Raw genomic sequence first — 20777 nt, 5'->3', positions numbered from 1 at the left:
TTCCCTGATAGCTCAGTTGGTAAAGAATCCACCTGCAGTACAGGAGACCCTGGTTTGATTCCTGGGTCTTAAAGATCTGCTGGAGAAAGAATAGGCTATATACTCCAGTATTCTTGGGCTTTCCTTGTGGCTCTGCTGGTAAAGAATCACTTGCAATGCAGGAGACCTGGATTTGATCCCTGGGTTAGGAAGATCCCCTGGAGAAGGGAAAGGCTACCCACTCCAGTATTCTCACCTGGAGAATTCCATGGACTGTATAGTCCATGGGTTGCAAAGAATTGGACATTGGACACAAAAAGTTGACTGAGTGACTTTCACTTTCACTTTTGATCATAAACGATGCAAGCAAAAAGAAAATTGACTGAAATATTAAAGTGTTGAAAGAAAAAAATCACTCCAGAACTCTTTATCTAGTGAAATTATCCTTCAAAAGTAAAGGAGAAATAAAAACCGTCTCAAGACAAACAAAAACTGAGATAGTCAGCAACATCAGATCTTCCCTGGAATAAATGTTAAAAAAAGTTCTGTAGGAAGAAGGAAAACAACATCTCAAGTCTTCATAAAGGAAGAGAGGAAAAGGAATCAATGATGGTAAAAGAAAAAAAAACACTTTCATTTTTCTTATTCTTAATTGACTTAATGATACTACTGATAATGTATTGAGTGATCATAGTATATGGATAGGTGAAATAAATGACATCAGTGTTACAAGGGATAGGAGGGAGGAATTGGGAACTCTGTTATAACAGAACCTGTACTACTTATGAAGTGGTATAGTGTTTATATGAAAGTAGATTTGAGTTCAGTGTATTAGTTGTCAGTACATTAGTTGTTAATGTATTGAATATATTGCAAATTCTATGGCAACCACTAAAATATTTTTTATAGAATACTTGATATGCTAAGAGAAGAGAGAGAGGGAATCCTATAAAGTACTTGTTTGAAACCAGAAAAGGCACAACAAGAGGGGAAGAAGAAAAGAATACTTATAATAAATACTAAACAGTTACAGACATGATGGATATTAATCCAACCATATAGAAAATTGCTAAATGTAAGTGGTCTAAATACATTCAATTAAAAGCTAGATTGTCAGTGGATAAAATAAGATCCAATTATGTGTTGCCTACCAAACACCCACTTTAAAGATACTGTACCATGCTAACACTGATGAAAGAAGCAGGAGGAGCTATATTAATTTCAGACAAAGCAGATTTCAGAACAAGGAGAGTTATGAGGGATAAAGAGGGACAGTACATAACAACAAAAGGGTCAGTTCTCTAAGAAGACACAACAATCCTTAACATGTATACAGTCTAACAACAGACTGTCAAAATATGTGAAGCAAAAACAGGCCCAACTGTAAGGACAATTAGATGAATCTACTGTTATTTTTGGAGACTTCAACTCCCCTCTATCAGAAATGGACAGATTCAGCAGGCAGAAAATCAGTAATGATAGAGTTGACCTAACCAGAAGCATCAGTCAAATTGATCTAATTGACATTTATAGAATACTTCATCCAACAGCAGAATACACATTCTTCTCAAGCACACATGGAACATTGACCAAAATAGACCACATTCTGGACCATGAAATGCATCTTAACAAATGCAAACTAGAAATCATACAAAATGTGTTTTTAGATGATAATAGAATTAAACTAGAAATCATTTACAGATAGTTAGAAAGGCCAAAATGCCAAAATGTTTGAAGAGTAAACAGCATGCTACTAACAAATGGGTCAAGGAAGAAATCTCAGAAAAAAGAAAAATTTTTAACTAAATGAAAATTAAAATACAACTTGTCAAAGTTTGTGAGATACAAAAGAAACAGTACCTGGAGGGAAACTGATAGCACTGAATGCATCCATTTGAAAAGAAAGATTTAATATCTTTGAGGGACTCTGGCTTACTGACCTGGTCGATGTCTCCCTGTTTCCAAAATATTGAGAAACTTGAGTTCCCCTTTAGGTAGCATAGTGACAGAAGAAGGAGCCCCACCCAACACACCAAGGCAAGGATGGGAAAACTTAGGAAGTTGAGCTGGAACTCAGCCATGGTGCAGTAAGTTTCTTCAGACAAAGATGATGATCCAAATCATCAGAAGTGCATTGCTGCCTCAGGCATCTGGGCATTTAAAGTGCACATTCTAGACTAGAGTTCTAGGCCCACATCACAGAGGTTTAGCATAAACACCAAAGGTTCTTGAGGGTGGGGGAGGGGACAACACAAGAAAGATGAAACCACAGTCCTTCCCTACCACCCAACCCAGCAGATCCATCCATCCCTCCAGGGCCCTTTAGATACTTCTGATCTACCTTTCCAACCACACATTCACATACCATATATTTACTTTAGTGAAAATTCCTATTTATTCCACCTGTTACCTAGATATTAACTGAGACCTTCTTATTGCCTAATGGTCACCCTTTGGACCTCACATAATATATAAAACTGCTGTGCCAAGGGATTTACACCTCCAAGGTCTACTCTGCCTTCAACTACAGCTTCCCCTCATATATAATGTGTCTTTACCTGCATGGAGCCAGAGGCACAAATATATGTCACCCACTCCCCCTGTATCTCCTCAAAAGAATTCACCAAAAAGCACAAGTGTGCAGAGTGGCATATATTAATAAATAGGAAGCATGACAAAAAGAGAAACAAGGGCATGGCACACTCATGACCCTATAGCAAACAACTTAGAAATCTTGGGTAATTCTTTTTTCCCAAAATCCCTCTTCAGCTATTCAGCCCCTTAAGGTTCTCAAACCAAGCCCCCTCCACCCATAGAGTGTCTCTTCCTGCTGCTCCCTCTTTCATCTGACAAATCCCTTCTTCTCCTCACAACATTTAAAATTTTTTATTTATTTTACAGAACACAACCTGCAGGACCAAATAAACTCTGATTTAAGGAGTGGGCTTCTCTTTAGCATAACTTCTAACAAACACAGTTATATTTAGTGATACTTTTTGACTTTTTTGACTCACATTAATAGTTACTTCTTCCATGAAAAGTTTTATGATTTTTTTCTCATCTACTTTCTTTTCACTAAAATTTCTGTTGGCATCTCCATACCTTTGTAGACATAACATTACTTTTGTTGATGCATGTACACAATGGTGTACATGCATTTATTTAATCTCCCTATGCTAGTTATTAGTCATTTACTAGTTATAGTCATTTACTAGTTGTACCCCTTATAGCTTCCTTAGATTATAAACTGCTGAAATTAACCCCTGTGTCATTTCCATACTTTGCTTGCCTGCATTCTCTCATTGAGTCTGATGAATCAGTCTTGACCCCAGATACCTAATTCTTTCCCTCCCCTCTGAGGAGGGTTTACCAGCAATGACAGCTCCTTCCTTCACCTGTCTTCTCCTGCATCCACAGTGCCACCATTGTTTCTATCCAAAAGGAATATGCACTTCAAGCCCACTCCATTGTCCATACCCACCTCCCTTGACCCTTGGAGGTGTATTTATTTAAAAAAAATCCCTCCACATATCTTTGTATCTCTGGTGTTATTTTGGGGTTTTTTTTCTTTTTTTTTTTTTTTCCAGAGGAAGGCTGGTCCTGACTGTCCCTGAGGTCCCTAGGATTCCCAACTGTAAAAACATTCTCTAAAGTCTGAGCAAGATAAGTTCCACCAAAAGAAAAGAGGTTATAAAGATGACACATCAAATATATTCTTCAAAAAATGGCCTTGTCACAAAAAAGGAAGACTAAAAAACACTAATCCATATTAAAGGAGACTAAAGACACAAGACAACTAAATGCAATCTGTGATTTTACACTGAATCCTTTAATGAAGGTTTTGAAAAAAACAATTACAAAGGACATTACTCAATAAATTGAAAAAAAATTGAATATGAATAGATCAGTTAAAAGTTTTATGCCATTGTTAAATCATTGTTACATTTACTGAAGAGGATAAATAATTGTACTATATGTAAGAGAATCTTTTACTCTTAAATACACAATGAAATATTCAATGAGAAGGTGCATAATACATAAAGTATTTTCTCAAATATTCAGAAATATATGCATATTTTTCATATATGTGTATATTCATATATAAACAGAAAGGAGAGGAAGGGAGGGAAAAAGACAGAAGCAGAGTCAAAGAGACAGAAAAGGGAGGGATCTCAAATAGGTCAAAATGTTAGGTAAGTCTGGATAAAGGGTACATGGTTTTACCATCCATGCAACTTTTCCACAAGTTTAATTATTTTCATATAAATACACTTAAAAAACAGAACATTGCTTGCTGTCCTGGATTTTACCAAACTGTTGAGATTTCTAGCTTTGATTCCTACAGCTACCACCACCACCATCTTCAGACCCCTGAAGTAAACAATGCCAGCATAAAAGTTATCTCAGGCTCTGTCCCCAGCAAGACATCTGGGATCCTCTGCACATTTCGACAGGATTTTAGAAAATGTTGAAGAAGAGTACCACCCCCCACAAAAATTTTAATTATACCCAATGCAGAACAAAAAAAATGGTCAACACGTTTACAGCTTGGATCCGCTGATTTTTCTTATCTGGTGCCACCAGGTCATTCATCTTCCAGGATTTTGTGGTGTGAATTGGTTTGCCAGTACTTTGCCTCTTCTGCTTGTCAGTTACCATTCCTCCGCCAGATTTCCATCTTCCAAAAATATGTTGACATCTATTGCCATATCCTCTCTCCTTCTTGTCATCCTCAAGCACTTCTTTGGAATCCTTTGTTTCTACAGTTTATTGAAACACAGTTCACACATACCATACAATTAGGGCTTCCCGGGTAGCTCAGCTGGTAATGAATCCGCCTCCAATGCAGGAGACCCCATTTCGATTCCTGAGTCAGAAAGTTCTCCTGGATAGGGGATAGACTACCCACTCTAGTATTCTTGGGCTTCCCTAGTGGCTCAGATGGTATAGAATCTGCCCACAGTGCAGGAGACCAGGATTCAATCCCTGGGTTGGGAAGATTTCCTGGAGGAGGGCATGGCAACCCACTCCAATATTCTTGCCTGGAGAATCCCCATGGACAGAGAAGCTTGGCAGGGCTACAGTCCATGGAATCACAAAGAGTTGGACATGACTGAGCGACTAAGCACACACTACAGCACACCATACAATTCACTCATTTACAGTGTGTAATTCCTTGATTTTTATTATACTCAGATATGTGCATTACTACAGTCAATTTTTAAAATATTTTCATGGCTTTAAAAAGAACCTCATAACCTTTAGCCTCATAATCCCCTTCCCCCATCTTGCAGCTCTAAGCAACCAATAATCTATGTTCTGTTCTGTCTTGGTTTCCCTAATTGGATATTTCATATGAATGGAGTCATATGTAGTCATTTGTGACTGGCTTCTTTCATTAGCATAATGTTTTCACAGTTCAGCCATGTTGAAACATGTATCAGTTTATGGCTTTTTATGCCAAAATAATATTAACTGCATAGATAGAACGTATTTGATTTACCTATTCATCAGTTGATGGACATTTGGGTTATTTCTACCATTAACTCTTATGAATACAATTGCTATAGACATTTGTTTACAGGTTTTTTGCGGACATATATTTTCATTTCTCTTGATTATATATTATACCTAGAAGTGGAATTGCTGGGTCACATGGTAACTCTGGGCTTCCCTGATGGCTCAGCTGGTAAAGAATCCACCTGCAATGTGGGGGACTTGGGTTCGATCCCTGGGTTAGGAAGATTTTCTGGAGAAGGGAAAGGCTACCCACTCTGGTATTCTGGCCTGGAGAATTCCATGGATTGTATCGTCCATGGGGTCACAAAGAGTCTGATACAACTGAGCAGTTTTCACTTTCACTTCTTTCATGGTAACTCTATGTTTAATATTCTGAGGCACTGCCAGACTGTTTTCCAAAACATTTGCCCCAGTTTTCATTACCAGAAGCAGTGTATCAGGGTTCAAGTTTTTTTTAATTCTCACTAACAGTTGTTCGAATCTGACTTTTTGATTATAGCCATTCCTGTGTGTGTGAAATGTTATCTCATAGCAACTTTGGTTTTCATTTCCGTGATGGCTAGTGATGTTGAGCCTCTTTTCATCTACTCTTTTAATGGTATTTGAGAAGATATTATAATAATAAGCAAGTGTATTTGATCTACTATGTTTAATCATAACACAGTAGCTCATTTTAACTGTGTGACAAGAAAAATATTTTGTTGTATGTATTTGAAAGCGCATGAACAGTATGATAAGGCAAAAAGATATGACATGAAAGATTAACACCCCAGGTTGGTAGGTGCCCAGTATGCTACTGGAGAAGAGTGGAGAAATGACTCCAAAAAGAATGAAGAGACAGAGCCAAAGCAAAAACCCAGTTTTGCATGTGACTGGTGATAGAAGTAAAATCTGATTCTATAGAAAACAGTATTGCATAGGAACCTGGAATGTTAGGTCCATGAATCAAGGTAAATTGGAAGTGGTCAAACAAGATGGCAAGAGTGAACATCGACATTTTAGGAATCAATGAACTAAAATGGACTGGAATGGGTGAATTTAATTCAGATGACCATTATATCTACTACTGTAGGCAAGAATCCCTTAGAAGAAATGGAGTAGCCCTCATAGTCAACAAAAGAGTCCAAAATGCAGTACTTGGGTGCAGTCTCAAAAACAACAGAATGATCTCTGTTCATTTCCAAGTCAAACCATTCAGTATCACAGTAATCCAAGTCTATGCCCCAACCACTAATGCTGAAGAAGCTGAAGTTCAATGGTTATATGAATACCTACAAGACCTTCTAGAACTAACACCAAAAAAAGATGTCCTTTTCATCATAGGGGACTGAAATGCAAAAGTAGGAAGTCAAGAGATACCTGGAGTAACTGCAAGTATGGCCTTGAAATACAAAATGAAGCAGGGCAAAGGCTAACAGAATTTTGCCAAGAGAATGCACTGGTTGGTCATAGCAAACACCCTCTTCTAACAACACAAGAGAAGACTCTACACATGGACATCACCAGATGGTCAGTACCAAAATCAGATTGATTATATTCTTTGCAGCCGAAGATGGAGAAGCTCTATACAGTCAGCAAAAACAAAACCAGGAGCTGATCCTGAACTCAAATCATGAACTCCTTATTGCCAAATTCAGACTTAAATTGAAGAAATTAGGGAAAACCACTAGACCTTTCAGGTATGACCTAAATCAAATCATTTACAATTATACAGTGGAAGGGACAGACAGATTCAAGGGATTAGATCTGATAGAGTGCCTGAAGAACTATGGATGGAGGTTTGTGACATTGTACAGGAGGCAGTGATCAGACCATCCCCAAGAAAAAGACATGCAAAAAGGCAAAATGGTTGTCTGAGAAGGCCTTACAGATAGCTGACAAGAGAAGCTAAAGGCAAAGGAGAAAAGGAAACATATAACCAATTGAATGCAAAGTTCCAAAGATAGCAAGGAGAGATAAGAAAGCATTCCTTAGTAATCAATGCAAAGAAATAGAGGGAAACAATAGAATGGGAAAGACTGGAAATCTCTTGAAGAAAATTGAGATACCAAGGGAATTTTGCATGCAAAGATGGGCATAAAATAGGACAGAAATGGTATAGACCTAACAGAAGCAGAAGATATTAAGAAGAGGTGGCAAGCATACACAGAAGAACTATACAAAAAAGATCTTCATGACCCAGCTAGCCACGATGCTATGATCATTCACCTAGAGCCAGACATCCTGGAATGTGAATTCATCTAGGAAGCATCACTATGAACAAAGCTTGGAGGTGATGGAATTCCAGTTGAGCTATTTCAGATCCTAAAAGATGATGCTGTGAATGTGCTGGACTCAATATGCCAGCAAATTTGGAGAACTCAGCAGTGGCCACGGGACTGGAAAAGGTCCGTTTTCATTCCAATCCCAAAGAAAGGCAATGCCAAAGAATGCTGCAACTACTGCACAATGGCACTCATCTCACAGGCTAGCAAAGTAATGCTCAAAATTCTCCAAGCCAGGCTTCAGCAGTACATGAACTATGAACTTCAAGATGTTCAAGCTGGGTTTAGAAAAGCCAAAGGAACCAGAGATCAAATTGCCAACATCTGTTGGATCGTTGAATAAGCAAGAGAGTTCCAGAAAAACATCTACTTCTCTGCTTTATTGACTATTCCAAAGCCTTTGACTGTGTGGATCACAACAAACTGTGGAAAATCCTTAAAGAGATGTGAATATCAAACCACCTTACCTGCCTCCTGAGAAATCTGTATGCGGTCAAAAAGCAACAATTAGAACCGGACATGGAACATGGACTGCTTTCTAATTGGGAAAGGAGTACATCAAGGCTGTATACTGTCACCCTGCTTTAAACTTAAGTGCAGAATACATCATGCAAAATGCCAGGCTGGATGAAGCACAAGCTGGAATCAAGGTTGCCAGGAGAAATATCAATAACCTCAGATACGCAGATGACACCACCCTTATGGCAGAAAGTGAAGAACTGAAGAGCCTCTTAATGAAAGTTAAAGAGGAGAGTGAAAAAGTTGGCTTAAAACTCAACATTCAAAAAACAAAGATCATGGCTTCCAGTCCCATCACTTCATGGCAAATAGATGGGGAAGCAATGGAAACCATTACAGACTTTTTCTTGGGCTCCAAAATCACTGCAGATGGTGATTGCAGCCGTGAAATTAAAAGATGCTTGCTCCTTGGAAGAAAATCTGTGACCAACCTAGACAGCATATTAAAAAGCAAAGACATTACTTTTCCAACAAAGATCCATCTGGTCAAAGCTATGGTTTTTCCAGTAGTCATGTATGGATGTGAGAGTTGGGCTATATAGAAAGCTGAGTGCCAAAGAATTGATGTTTTTGAACTGTGGTGTTGGGGAAGACTCTTGAGAGTCTCTTGAATCACAAGGGATCAAACCAGTCAATCCTGAAGGAAATTGGTCCCAAATATTCATTGGAAGGACTGATGTTGAAGCTGAAACTCCAATACTTTGGCCACCTGATGCTAAGAATTGATTCATTGGAAAAGACCCTGTTGCTGGGAAAGATTGAGGGAAGGAGGAGAGGGTACGACAAAGGATGAGCTGGTTGGATGGCATCATGGACTCAATGGACATGAGTTTAAGCAAGCTCTGGGAGTTGGTGATGGACAGGGAAGCCTGGAGTGCTACAGTCCATGGGGTCGCAAATAGTTGAACACAACTGAGCAACTGAACTGAACTGATAGCAATGTCAAATCTTTATCAATATGCACAGTTTAATACTTCTGTACTTTTTGCATGTTATAGTTACTGTGTGATTAGGGGACAGCAATACTGTGTGCTCAATTTGGTCTATAAGATTGCTTCTTGAATGGGGTTGAAGGAGGGATCCACTCAACTGACTCCTTGGCGTTGACTAAAACGCTGAGCAGAACTGATTGCCAGAGCCTATAAAGCACAATGCCTTTTTGTAACCAGTGCTGTGTACATCTGTTGTGAATAAGAGTTACCACAGGTTATAAAGATCAAAGAATTATGAGAGCTTTAATTGGGCATATAGCATATATCTAAGAGGTAGATAAGAAGAGGTTTAAATGGGCTTTTACACTTTAATCATAGTGTAAAAGATGGGACATATCACACATGCCAATGATAATTATGAAAGTTGGGTGAGGGATATATGGGATGTTACAGTATTCTGCTTTTGTGCACATTTAAACATTTTTATATGAAAAGCTTTGAAAATAATAAAAGATGTTGAGTAACTCGTAAGGAAAAGGAGGGAACAAAAGGATTCCTGGCCAGGTTGAATCAGTCCATCAAGACTAGAGTTTAGCTGTCTCAATATGAAAATCTCAGGAGATGTAATTCCTTTGAGGTTGGGGGAGAAAAACTTATTTCCATGTAACAGGAAAGAAGAAGGAAAGTAGAAATTGGAGAGTGGGTTTGGGGGTTTGTTTTTATTAGGGTTTTTGATGAAAAGTTCCCATCTCATGGCTACTAGTTCCTCTATGAATGTGGTTTGGCACAACTGCTGAACAAGTGGAGATTTGAAGAAAGTAAAGGAGATTTGAAATAGATTTGAGTAGCATTGGAGAGAAAATGGACTTAGGAAACAGCTAAGCTCCATTTGTTTTGTTCACCTGATAGTAAGCATGATATAAGAATTTGAGGAATGAATGCATTATTTCCAAGTAGTGTTAGGGCTGAATTTATCGTGGCATCAGTAGACCTGATTGTGAGATTTAATCCAATAGTGATCTGCTACTTATAGGAATCTGAAAAAAGCAGAGAGAGTTAATTTTACCAGGCAGGAAGGATTAAAGGTGATTGGATGGGGCCTGTTTGTAGTAGAGCTTTTTAAATGTTGCTTACATGAGAGACCATCAAACCTACCTTGGAGAAGAAGAAAAAGAAGCAAGAGCTTGATGGACAGATGAAGAGTAAGTGGGAAAATGACCTGATGCTGAAAAATTAGCAAGTGGTTTATAAGCTGGAAGGATAAGGGGGATGAGGCCAAAGGGTGGCATGTCAGACTATTATTCCAGATGGCAGAAGTGTTTCTAGTAATAAGCTCTACAGTGTGCAGTGACTGCACTGGGATGGAAGTAGAAATGAGATATTGTAGGAATAGGGAAGCTGGGTTATTGACAGGTGTATCTACATGGAGGTCAGTGCCCTCCACTGCTCCTCACCTCCTCATGTTCCCCACCCTAGGCCCCATCCCACCTTTTGTCCCTCTCCCAGGGCCTCCACAGAATCTGCCTTCTTTCTGTGACCATAAGCTTAAGATATTGTAGGATCAATGTCATAACTCTGGATAAGATAAAAGTACTGAGAGAAGGCTGTAGTGGACATTTATTTTAGTTTAGTTTTTTGTTTTAACACCCAGCATCCACAAGTCTTTCTGGAAAAACTATCTTAAGTGTTCACTAGGCTACTCACCAGATTTTTGAGTCCCAGTCTGCACAAGTGGAATTGTCCTCCCTCTCTAGACCTCCTTGTAAGGGTGGGTGTGTGTGCAGCCTTGGCCAAAAAAAGGTCCATGGTGAACCCCAAATATCTATAACCCCAGGGCATAGTTCTAGGACTCACCTCTGGTTCATGAGCTGCAGGTATTCTGGGGGAGGTCTACCATGGCTCCACCAAGACTATTAATATTAAAGGTGGCACTTAATCCTGATTGGTGAACTATACGCACTAAGGGTAAGGGCAGTATCTTGTATATTGCCATCAAACATAGATGGAAGGAAAGCACCATAATCACCTTCATCACCTTCCCCAAAGAGGGGGATGCCATCTTGATGACATCCTTGGAGATGCTGTTTCAGTACTCTAAGATGCCCTCATGCCTTTCTGGTATAAAGCATCAGTGTGCTGTGCTGTTCTCTGGTCAGCCTCAAGCATGTGGTGCTTGGATCAGATTGAGGAGTAGGGGAGCAGGACAGGGTCACAGTATGGGAATAATGAGGCATTAACCTTTGTTCCACCAGCAAGTACATTCTTTAAGATGTCTCACTTTAAGACATCTTTTCCTTACTCTCAGCTGTACTTTACCCTGGAAGATAGGTGACTGCCTAGTCAACATTCCTACCACTGACAGCTGAGTGGTGATTTTGCTCTGTAAAAAAAATTCATCAATTGAGCAGCCTGAAAAAAATACCCAAGGAAGGGAACTACTTCCCCAAAGTGTCTTTCTCATAGGGAAACCTCAATGTCAAGTTTAAAGTATGCTTTCCTGACCAGCACATTACATTAACATGACCCACGTGAAACAGATTCTTAAGCAGGTTTTATGCTATTCCTGGACCCTTTGGCAACCAGCCCAGCATCCAGTACAGTAACATCCACACCCAAACACTGCCATTCAAGGGATTCAGCTCCATGTAGGAGCCTCTGGTCACTGAGTTCTCAATAATGATTAAGATTTATTTCTTCTTCAGGAATATTTTCAGAAAGTAAACCCGCCCTTAAGCCTCTTCAGATATAGAAGACCTGTCTTTCCTACTTCTCTAAAGGATGTAAAACATTCAGTGAAGGAGGTGTGTGGTCTACTATACATTTTCTTTAAGGCTAAGCTAAGAGGCAGGAGACAAAGCCCATCTCCTCAAATGTCATCAAGAAGGAAATGGTCTTTTGCAGAGGGTGGGAGTGGGGAGTACATGGTATCTATTTCTCAACAAGAACTCCAGAGGGCTGGTCACCTTTGCACCAAAGCCAAAGGAAGCAGTAAGTAAGAGCAAAACTATATTCTTCCCTTAAATATAATCCCTGAGTTACCAAACCCATGCCCTCAACACAGTACACAGAAAAGACATCTTACTATTAGAGAAACATTTATTGGGAAGGATCAACATTCTCCACAAGGAAGGAATTATTTTTGGATGGGAAGTTTTCCTCCTTGGAAATTCTGGAGAAGTGTTTTCTGTCTAAACAGTAGAGACAGATCTCTGAACACAGTGCCTTCAGCAGTGGTGGGCACAGCTGGACGGGCCTGGCCAGCTTGACACCTGTGGGTGGGGCTTGGGTGGGGCACAGGCTCCCTGTGGGGCACTGGTGGGGGATGTTTCTGATACAATTGCTGGTCCTTAAATGCCACAGCTTTCTGGGGCTGTCTTTTCTTGTTTCTGATCTGTCTTGTACTTGGAGGATAGCTCTGGCCAGCCAAGATAGCTTCTTGGTGGCAGGACTTGGTATTTGTCACTTTAGAGGGAGCCTTGGAGTTGAAAGGATGTCCCCGGACAGGCTCTGTGTGGACCTGTACTCCAGCCTTTTGTTGAGATTGCCCAAAGTGCACCGGGGAAGGAGGGTCCTCTTGAGAGCTAGTGGCATCTAATGCATGCTGATACCCCAGTTTCTCCTCTAGGAACTTCCCGATGTCTGTCACGATTTTCTGAGCCTCTGTTGATCCAGTAGCAGCAGCTCTACTTTTAACTAGGCCTCTGCTCTGCACGCTTGATATGGGGCTGCCCTTTTCCTGGGGATCTTCTTTCCTTTTGCATTTTTCCCCAGGATAAAGCCACTGCAAAAAGTGCTTCATTCTTTTTCTGATATGGCCTTCAGGAAGAGACTGTCCTTTCTTTGAAAAGGTCTGGGAAGACTTGCTCACAAGCATCTCCTCTAGTACCGTCTCTTGAGGAGGGAAACTCGTCCTCCTAAGCTGGGATGTCCCCAGCCCTGCATCCCCTCCACCTAGCTCTTCTGCTCTGCACCCTGGGGAGCTCACTCTCTTCACAGTTGGTGGGAAATTCTTATCCTGGCACCTCTGGAAGCCATGCTTAGGGACCCAGGGTTCCTGCTGCTGTTCCATCCTGATTCCTCTGTCCTCCACGTGGACATGCAGCACCTGGGACTCTCCTGTGTCCCCACCTGAGACGCCCTGGGCAGGAGTCAGTGAAGCTTTATAAGTCAAGTTATCTGAAGCAAGGGACATGTCCGTGGGTTGACCTTGAGCTTGGCTCTGTTCCCTCTTCTCCAATCTAAACTTTAACTCATCGAACAGTTGTTCTTTAAGGGATAAGCATTTAGGATCTAGGGGAACTGGTAGTTTGGGTGGGGGGCTTTTAGTGGTCACAGTAGTTTCTACTTTATTCTCATTCACATTTGTTATTTGGGAGCTCCCTGACTTGTTGGTTGTCAACATGTCATTCGTTTTTAATTGAAGAGTGTCAAGCGCCTCAGCCTTGAATATCTCCCTAGACAGTTTGGGCATAGAAACAGGTTCTGACTTCTCCACCTTTTTGCCCTGTTGCATTTTTCCTTTATCACTGGAACTCACACTCTTATACTTTGGCTCATATCTGGCTCCAGATTGCTTTGCAAGCAGCTTTCGGGGATATCTGTCAGCTAGTTGCGCCTGTCTATGACTTCCTCTCCCTGTGATGCAGAGTGTTCCCACTTTGTCTCCATGGAAAGATTGAGAGCTTCTTCTAAAGGACTTGGAGCTCCCAAATTTGGAGTCTGCCTCAGAAATTGAATTGGTTGAGGAGGAAAAACTGGCATGGGACAAGGACTGGGATGAGGCATCTTTCAGTTTAAAAATTTGTATGGATTCAAGGACCTTGGAAGGAAGGCCCCACAACATCCTCATACGAAACCTTTTAATATGTGCTTCCAGCATCTGCTGTGCACTGGGATCAACAAAAGTCAGGTCCTGGAAGGTATTCAAGGAATAGGACTCACCCACTGATGATGTCAAACTTCTCTCTTTTATTTCGGTGTGGGATTTCGCAGAAAGAATCAATGTTTGCTTGATGGCATGCCATGAACTATGCACAGTCCCAGGAAGTCGACCCTCATTTATTTCCTCAAACTTCTTACTCAAATGTACTTTTAGGACATTTTCAAGTTGTAGACTCTCTGCTGACACCCTTAAATTTTTCTCTGAGAGACTCACGATCTGAATGTTTATGTTTTTCTCAGAGTCATATCCCAGATCCTTATCTGAAGAGCTGTTTGGGTCTTTCAACAGGTGATCTTCCTGTCCATTCTCTTGGCTATGTTCCTGATCTTTCCCCACATCTTTCTCTAGCTGGAGCATTTCCGAGCTTCTCTCATGGAAACTTCCAGGTTGAATCAATTCAACATTTACATGTTTGCTACTCTGACCCTTAAACACAGAGATCAGTGAGACTCCACCACTGCTTTCTGATTTAGATGCCTCTAAAAAACCAGTTGGAGGCAACATCAGTGACACAGACTCTCTGATTCTCCGGGGCAGGCCCCACCGGTGTTGAATGAGCCTCTTTCGAAGGTGATGCTCTAGTTTCTTCCGAAGTTCATCACTGAGCACAAACTCCCCAGGAAGGATGGAGACTGAAACATGGGCCTGAGGGTGCTGGTGGTGAGAAGTGTTAGGAGCTAATGGACAAAAGTCTTCCTGAGATCTTTGGATCACAGAGGGTAAACCCCACAAACTTTCATGTTGTTTCTGCAACACGTTCCATTCCAGCTGTTGAATTTCAGATGAGGAGAGAGATTCTGATTCATTCTGAGGTCTATGGAAATACACTCCACAGATCCTAATCTGGGGTAGAGGACCGGGTGGCGTGACCAGGAGTGGGGATTTTGGGTCAGCTTGGGACTGGACCTGAGTGAGAGGTAGGGGCTGAGATTGAGGCAGGGTTTGAGGCAAGGATTCAGGCTGAATCTCAGGCAAGGACAGAGGTTGGGGATGGGGAAGTCCTGGGGATTCTTGGCCTGTAGAGGCATTTGAGTTTCTATTGAAAATAAAGTTTGAGGAATTGTCACTGGAGACATGAACAGCAGAGGGCAAGGACTCACTGTGTAGAGATGGGAGACCCCAGAAGAGCTGGGTAGGTTTTTGCTGTAATTGGTCCTCCAAGGTCTTAGGATATGGGGGTTGTTGATGCACAGGCTTATCAGCAACTGACTCTAACTTTATCCCTGAGGAATTTAGTTGATAGTCTGGCCTCAATTGTTCTGGAAAAGAATCTTTTTTCTTTTCCTTTTCTTTCCACATCAGGAAATCGCTCCTCTTTTGTACTTGTCTCTCCAGGAGTGCCAGGACATCAGGGCTGAGACATGAGAGATTACCAGGCTCTATGAGGTTGGCTGCAGGGTCTCCACCAAAAGAGGCCTCTGAAGAGTGGAGGGCAAGAAACTCTTGATTGAAATCACATTGTGCCAACGTGGAAGGGATTAAGTCTTTGGCATGAGCTTGCCACCAGGAGAAGTCTGAAATTGACAGGCTTGAATGATCAATGCCTGTGAGTGTTGGGACATAAGTGGACAACATGCCAGGGCTTTCTGTAGGCAAATTCTCAGGAACAGGTGTCAGTAAGATAGCAATTGATTTAGACTGAGTGACAGTTAAAGTGCAGTCTGGCTGTGGTAAAACAGACAGAGTTGGTGGTGCAAAAGAATCAGCGGGCTTCATTGCTTGGGACAAATCTGATAAGCGGTTGATATCATGGGAAAGAGTGGGGTCAAGGGAAAAGATGGTATTCAGAGACAAAGTGGCCTCTGGTGGGAGAACAGGATCTGCTGTCTGCATGTCATGTGGTAAGAGAGGGGGAAAGGCAAGGGGTTGGGGTGAGGAATAATCTACTGGGAATTCGGAATCCAAGGAAGTAAAAGGCTCTAATGCCAGAGTGTGACCCAATGGTGAGGGTGACAAAAAGTCAGCTAAAGGGGTCATGGAGCTAGGTGAAAGAATGGAGGGGGGCAACGGGGAAGGCTCAGGCAGAGAGGCTGGTAGTAGATCTCCTGGAGAGACTGCTGAGAAGGCAGGGGACAGAGTCAATGATGAATCGGCCACAGGAGCTGTGGAAGCCAAAGGTGACATAGAGGAAGCAGAATCTTCCAGGGTCTCCGGGGACAGCAGCCAATTGACTTCAGCAGTTGCATTATTACACACATCACAGAAGGGATCTGGACATAAGAGCTGACGAAAGCGGATGGTATCATCATGCCGGCCCAGGGGGCTGCAGGAGACAGGAAGTACAAAGATGCAACCAGGACCAGAATAATGAAAGGGGGACCTGCTGGCCTGGCAGGGGTGGGCTGGAGCCTACTGCCCCTTTATATTGCTCCACATCCCTGACTTCACAACATGCTCAATAACTGTCACCTTAAGGCCTTCATCACATACTCATTCCTATGCTACCCCGTCCTGTGACTACAGTAGGTTGCACTGAATCCCAGGAATTGCAGAGAACATACTAAGGAGGGATCAGGAAAGAAGGGGAAAGACTAGTCACCTTTTCAGAATAGAAATCAGCTTCGTTTTTTCCTCTGTTTCTATCTGGTGAAATCTCCAACCTGAGAAACCAGGAGAGTGGGTTACATGTAAGGAAGGTAGAAGCATAGGTATAATGTAAGAGTCCCCTTATGGGAAACCCTTGGGATACTAGACTCTGAAAGACCCAAGAATTAGTAGATGAGATCAAATGGTCAATTACTTTATATGTATGTTGCTTCACTTGTAGTACTTTCACATGCCTTATATCTCCTGTGATGCTCAAAACCACCATGTGAAACACAGAGATCAGTGTGGCCTCAGAGAGCAATCTGGTTATCCAGGAAGTCAGAGGACTTATACAAAGTCAGGACACAGACGTTCTGACTCTTGACATCTCACATGGCCACCTGTGGGGAAACACCCATTGCCCAGGTCCATCATGGCTTCATGCCGAGCCATGAGAATAACAGGGAATCCGAGAAGTGTCTCAGGCTCGGACTGCCTCCCCATGAGCCTCCCTCCAGATACCTCTGGTTTCTGAGAGAAACGGTATCTAGCCACAGACATCGTCAGAAGTCACGGACCTGGGATCTCATGGAAAAGGCAGGAAGGGTCACCCTTGGAGAGATCCGGTGAAACAGGCAGAGCCTTACCTTTCAGTGTGACACCTTTCCTTCTCCTCCTGGTTCTGCCCTGACACTGAAAACGAAAAGAATGAAGTGCTGGGGCTCATTTCTCTCAGTCCTCTCTAGAAAACTCAGATATTCATTATCCAGGAATAATATGACTCTAATCTTTGTGTTCCTTCCTTTTGTCAATTTTAAAGGTTTAAAATGTTTTCAACTTTTTTTTCCTTAAAAAACCCAAAGAAAGACTTTTGTCTCTGAAGCCCACCCTTGATAGTCTCAGTCAGAAGTCACCTGCCTAAGGAGGGCATAGCATCTGAGGCTAACAGTCAACATCTGTGTCCCTCAGATAGGACTTTGGGTCCTGAAAACTCAGGCTTCAGCCTCTGCTCTGGAGGCTCTCAGAGGCTCAGCACTGCTGCCCTGACCAGCTCAGCACAAAGGAAGGCTTGGTCAAGTGATGCCTGACTGGAGAATGTAACTCATGATCAAGCATTGGGGAACTCTGTTCTCCTGCAGAGATCCAAAACTCTCTAAATAACCCAACCCAGGGCCACAGAATTACTGTTTGGGATTTTCTCCTGGAATCCTCCAAACACTCAGCTGGTCTGTGGGCTTCAAATGAAAGCCTTAGTACTCCCTGAACCACTGGCCCTGCCTAGTTTTATCCTCTCCTTGAAATTCCTATCTTAGGTGTCTCTCTGACCCAACCAAACTCATCTTAAAATGTGGAATAGAAATGGAAACAGCAATAAAGAATCTCTGTTGGGGGTGCACCCAGGGTTACTTACTTACCTTTTGGATGCGTTTAATTTTACAGAAGGTTGGCAAACATGGAAACCCCACCAGGTACCACAGGAACAGAAGGAACAACCCCAGCCCACACAGGAAAATGAGGTCAGAGTCAATATCCAAGGAGGTGGAGCCAAAGCTCAGACATGGGTCAGTAGGGCTATTCAAAAATGAGAGAACATTCCATTTTCTGAATTCCATTGTCTGAATCACAAGGCTGACTGAGATTACTGAGCACTGAGAGTGCAGTCACTTGAATATAGTCCCAAGCCTGCATCACTGAGAACTCAGGAGTCACAAAGGGTTTCTGAGGGTGGGGGAGGGGACAACATGAAGAGAATGCATCCACCGCCCCTCCCCCATCCACCAGCCTAGCAGACAACTCCACCCCTCCTGGGCCTTCCAGGTCCCTCTGCCCTACCCTGCCATCATATTTTCCAACTCCAACCTTTCATGGCTTCATATATTCACATTAATAAAATTTTCTGCCTATCCCATCCATAACCCAAATATTACCTAGGATCCCTTTACTGTTTGAGAAACTTGACTTGGGTCTCACCAGTTCCACTGCCTTAAAATACTGTCTGGAATTTTTGCTTGTACACTTTTACACTCAGGATCATCATCATCATCATAATAAATGTCACTCAGTTGTGTCCAACTCTTTGTGACAGTCCATGGAATTCTCTAGGCCACAATATTGGAGTGGGTAGCCTTTCCCTTCTCCAGTGGATCTTCCCAACCCAGGAGTCAAATCCAGGTCTCCCACATTGCAGACGGATTCTTTACCAGCTGAGCCACCAGGGAAACCCAAGAATACCAGAATGGGTAGCCCATCCCTTCTCCAGCAGATCTTCCCTGCCCAGGAATCAAACCAGGGTCTCCTGCATTGCAGGTGGATTCTTTACCAACTGAGCTACCAGGGAAGCCTCAGGATCATATATGTCCTTAAATCCATCTTTCCTACAGAATGTTTTTGCTACAGGAACCCAGATATAGAACTTAAAAGTTCTTTTATCTAGTTTTGTGAATGTTAAATGGGAAAATTTGTTTTTTGTTTCAGTCAGCCTTTACCATCTTGAGTCAGTGGGGTGTGACTCAAATAATTGAAATGAATAATTCACCATTCAATATTCACAAAACTAGTCCCTATAAGATAAATGTAAATAAACTTTCACATGATCTTGAGGATAAGTCTGTAGCAGTTATTTTTCTAAAGTTAGTAAAGGTTAAGCTGCATAAAGATTTTTAGGACATACTAGACACACACAGACACACATACCCTTTGACAAACCAACCTGGTGTTTTCAAATCTAAGAATAAAGTGTTTCTTCACTTCAGTCTTTCATCTTTTATTTTAACTCTACTTTTTTTTATTCTACCTAAAATACAGACAGTCCTGCACTCTACATCAATTTCCTAACATGTATACAAACCCCTGTCCTAGTCATTTTGGGCAACTGTAACAAAATACATTTGACTTTGTGCTTAAACAACACATACTTATTTCTCATAGTTCTGAAAGCTGGAGAGTTCAAAATGAAGGCAACAGCAGATTCTGTGTCTGGTGAGACCCACTTCCTGGTGATACAGCTGTCATCTCTCTGCAACTTCACATGACAGAAACAGAGAGTAAGAGAGCTCTGTGAGGTCTCTTTTATAAGAAGAGCACTAATTCCATTCATGAAGCCTCCACTGTTATGATCAAATCACCTCCCAAAGGCCTCATCTACTAATGCCATCATATTGGGTATAGGATTTCAACATATGAATTTGGTGGGACACAAACATTCTGTCAGAATGGTGATACAGGTTACACGCTAAGTCCCATAGTGACAGGGTGGGACCTAGGAGTATCAAAACTTAGGGCGAAATCAAGTCTTGACAGCCTTACCTGATTGTCTTTGTGGGCCCTATAAATATAATCTTTTCCAAAGAGTGCCTTTCCCCCACCACACACACATACACACAATGGTTTAAAAGCTCTGCTCTATTTAAGCATCCCTATATATGTTGAAAATCAACAACTAACCATGCTTTTTTTCAGGCTTCTCTTGTAAGGTTTAAATAATACCAGTATTTCCTTCCCTTCTTTCTACATCTTCCTTTCTAATCTCTTTATCTTCATAACAGCTGTCCTCTGAACTGTCTCCTAATTTCTCATGACTTTCTTAAACTGTGATGCCCTTTATTTAACACCCATGGCCTAATACAGTTACTTATCTCCTGTGAAGGGGTGAGACAGCCTTCAAACCTCCAGAGTCTTCTTTCAATTATGCAGGAACAGGTAACCTGCCCTGAGTATAAAATCGGCAAAGAGGGGCTACTTCCTTCTCGCCTTGATATGCAGCCTCAGTCTAGTTTTCATTTAATAAATATTTACTGCTGGAAAGTAGGAGACACAAGTACCTGTAAGTCCTGGTCTCAGTCCTTAAGGACATTATGGTACAGTTTTAGGGAAAAGCCCTGACAGGTCAAGATTTATATAACTGCACAGGTGAGGTCCCCATGGCATTTGTGAATTGCCAAGTGATCTCTGGAATAGACCAGAGAAGGGATAGACGCTGTGGGTGGTAACTGCCCAGACATATTTAGCTCCTTAGGAAAGTATCCTTGCATGCCTACCCTCTCCAATTTTCTGATACAAATTAATGATTCTTTGAGAAGATGGTTAAAAACTTTT

General features: G+C 41.8%; 1 protein-coding gene across 1 annotated transcript; it reads right to left on the bottom strand.

The window, feature by feature from the left end:
* Positions 1–12320: 12320 nt before the first annotated feature.
* LOC102416182 (spermatogenesis-associated protein 31D4) lies at positions 12321–18578 on the bottom strand. Its single transcript, XM_025281653.3, has 4 exons — positions 18098–18578; positions 17330–17375; positions 16696–16756; positions 12321–16419 (listed from the first exon to the last, which is right to left on the bottom strand). Exons 1-4 carry the CDS (start codon positions 18293–18295, stop codon positions 12348–12350), a joined length of 4377 nt encoding a protein of 1458 aa, XP_025137438.3. The 5' UTR covers positions 18296–18578; the 3' UTR covers positions 12321–12347.
* Positions 18579–20777: the final 2199 nt, after the last annotated feature.

Source organism: Bubalus bubalis, chromosome 3 (assembly GCF_019923935.1).
Source record: "Bubalus bubalis isolate 160015118507 breed Murrah chromosome 3, NDDB_SH_1, whole genome shotgun sequence".
In the NCBI taxonomy this organism is placed as follows: Eukaryota; Metazoa; Chordata; class Mammalia; order Artiodactyla; family Bovidae; genus Bubalus; species Bubalus bubalis.
This window is presented reverse-complemented; position numbering and strand designations above follow the sequence as displayed.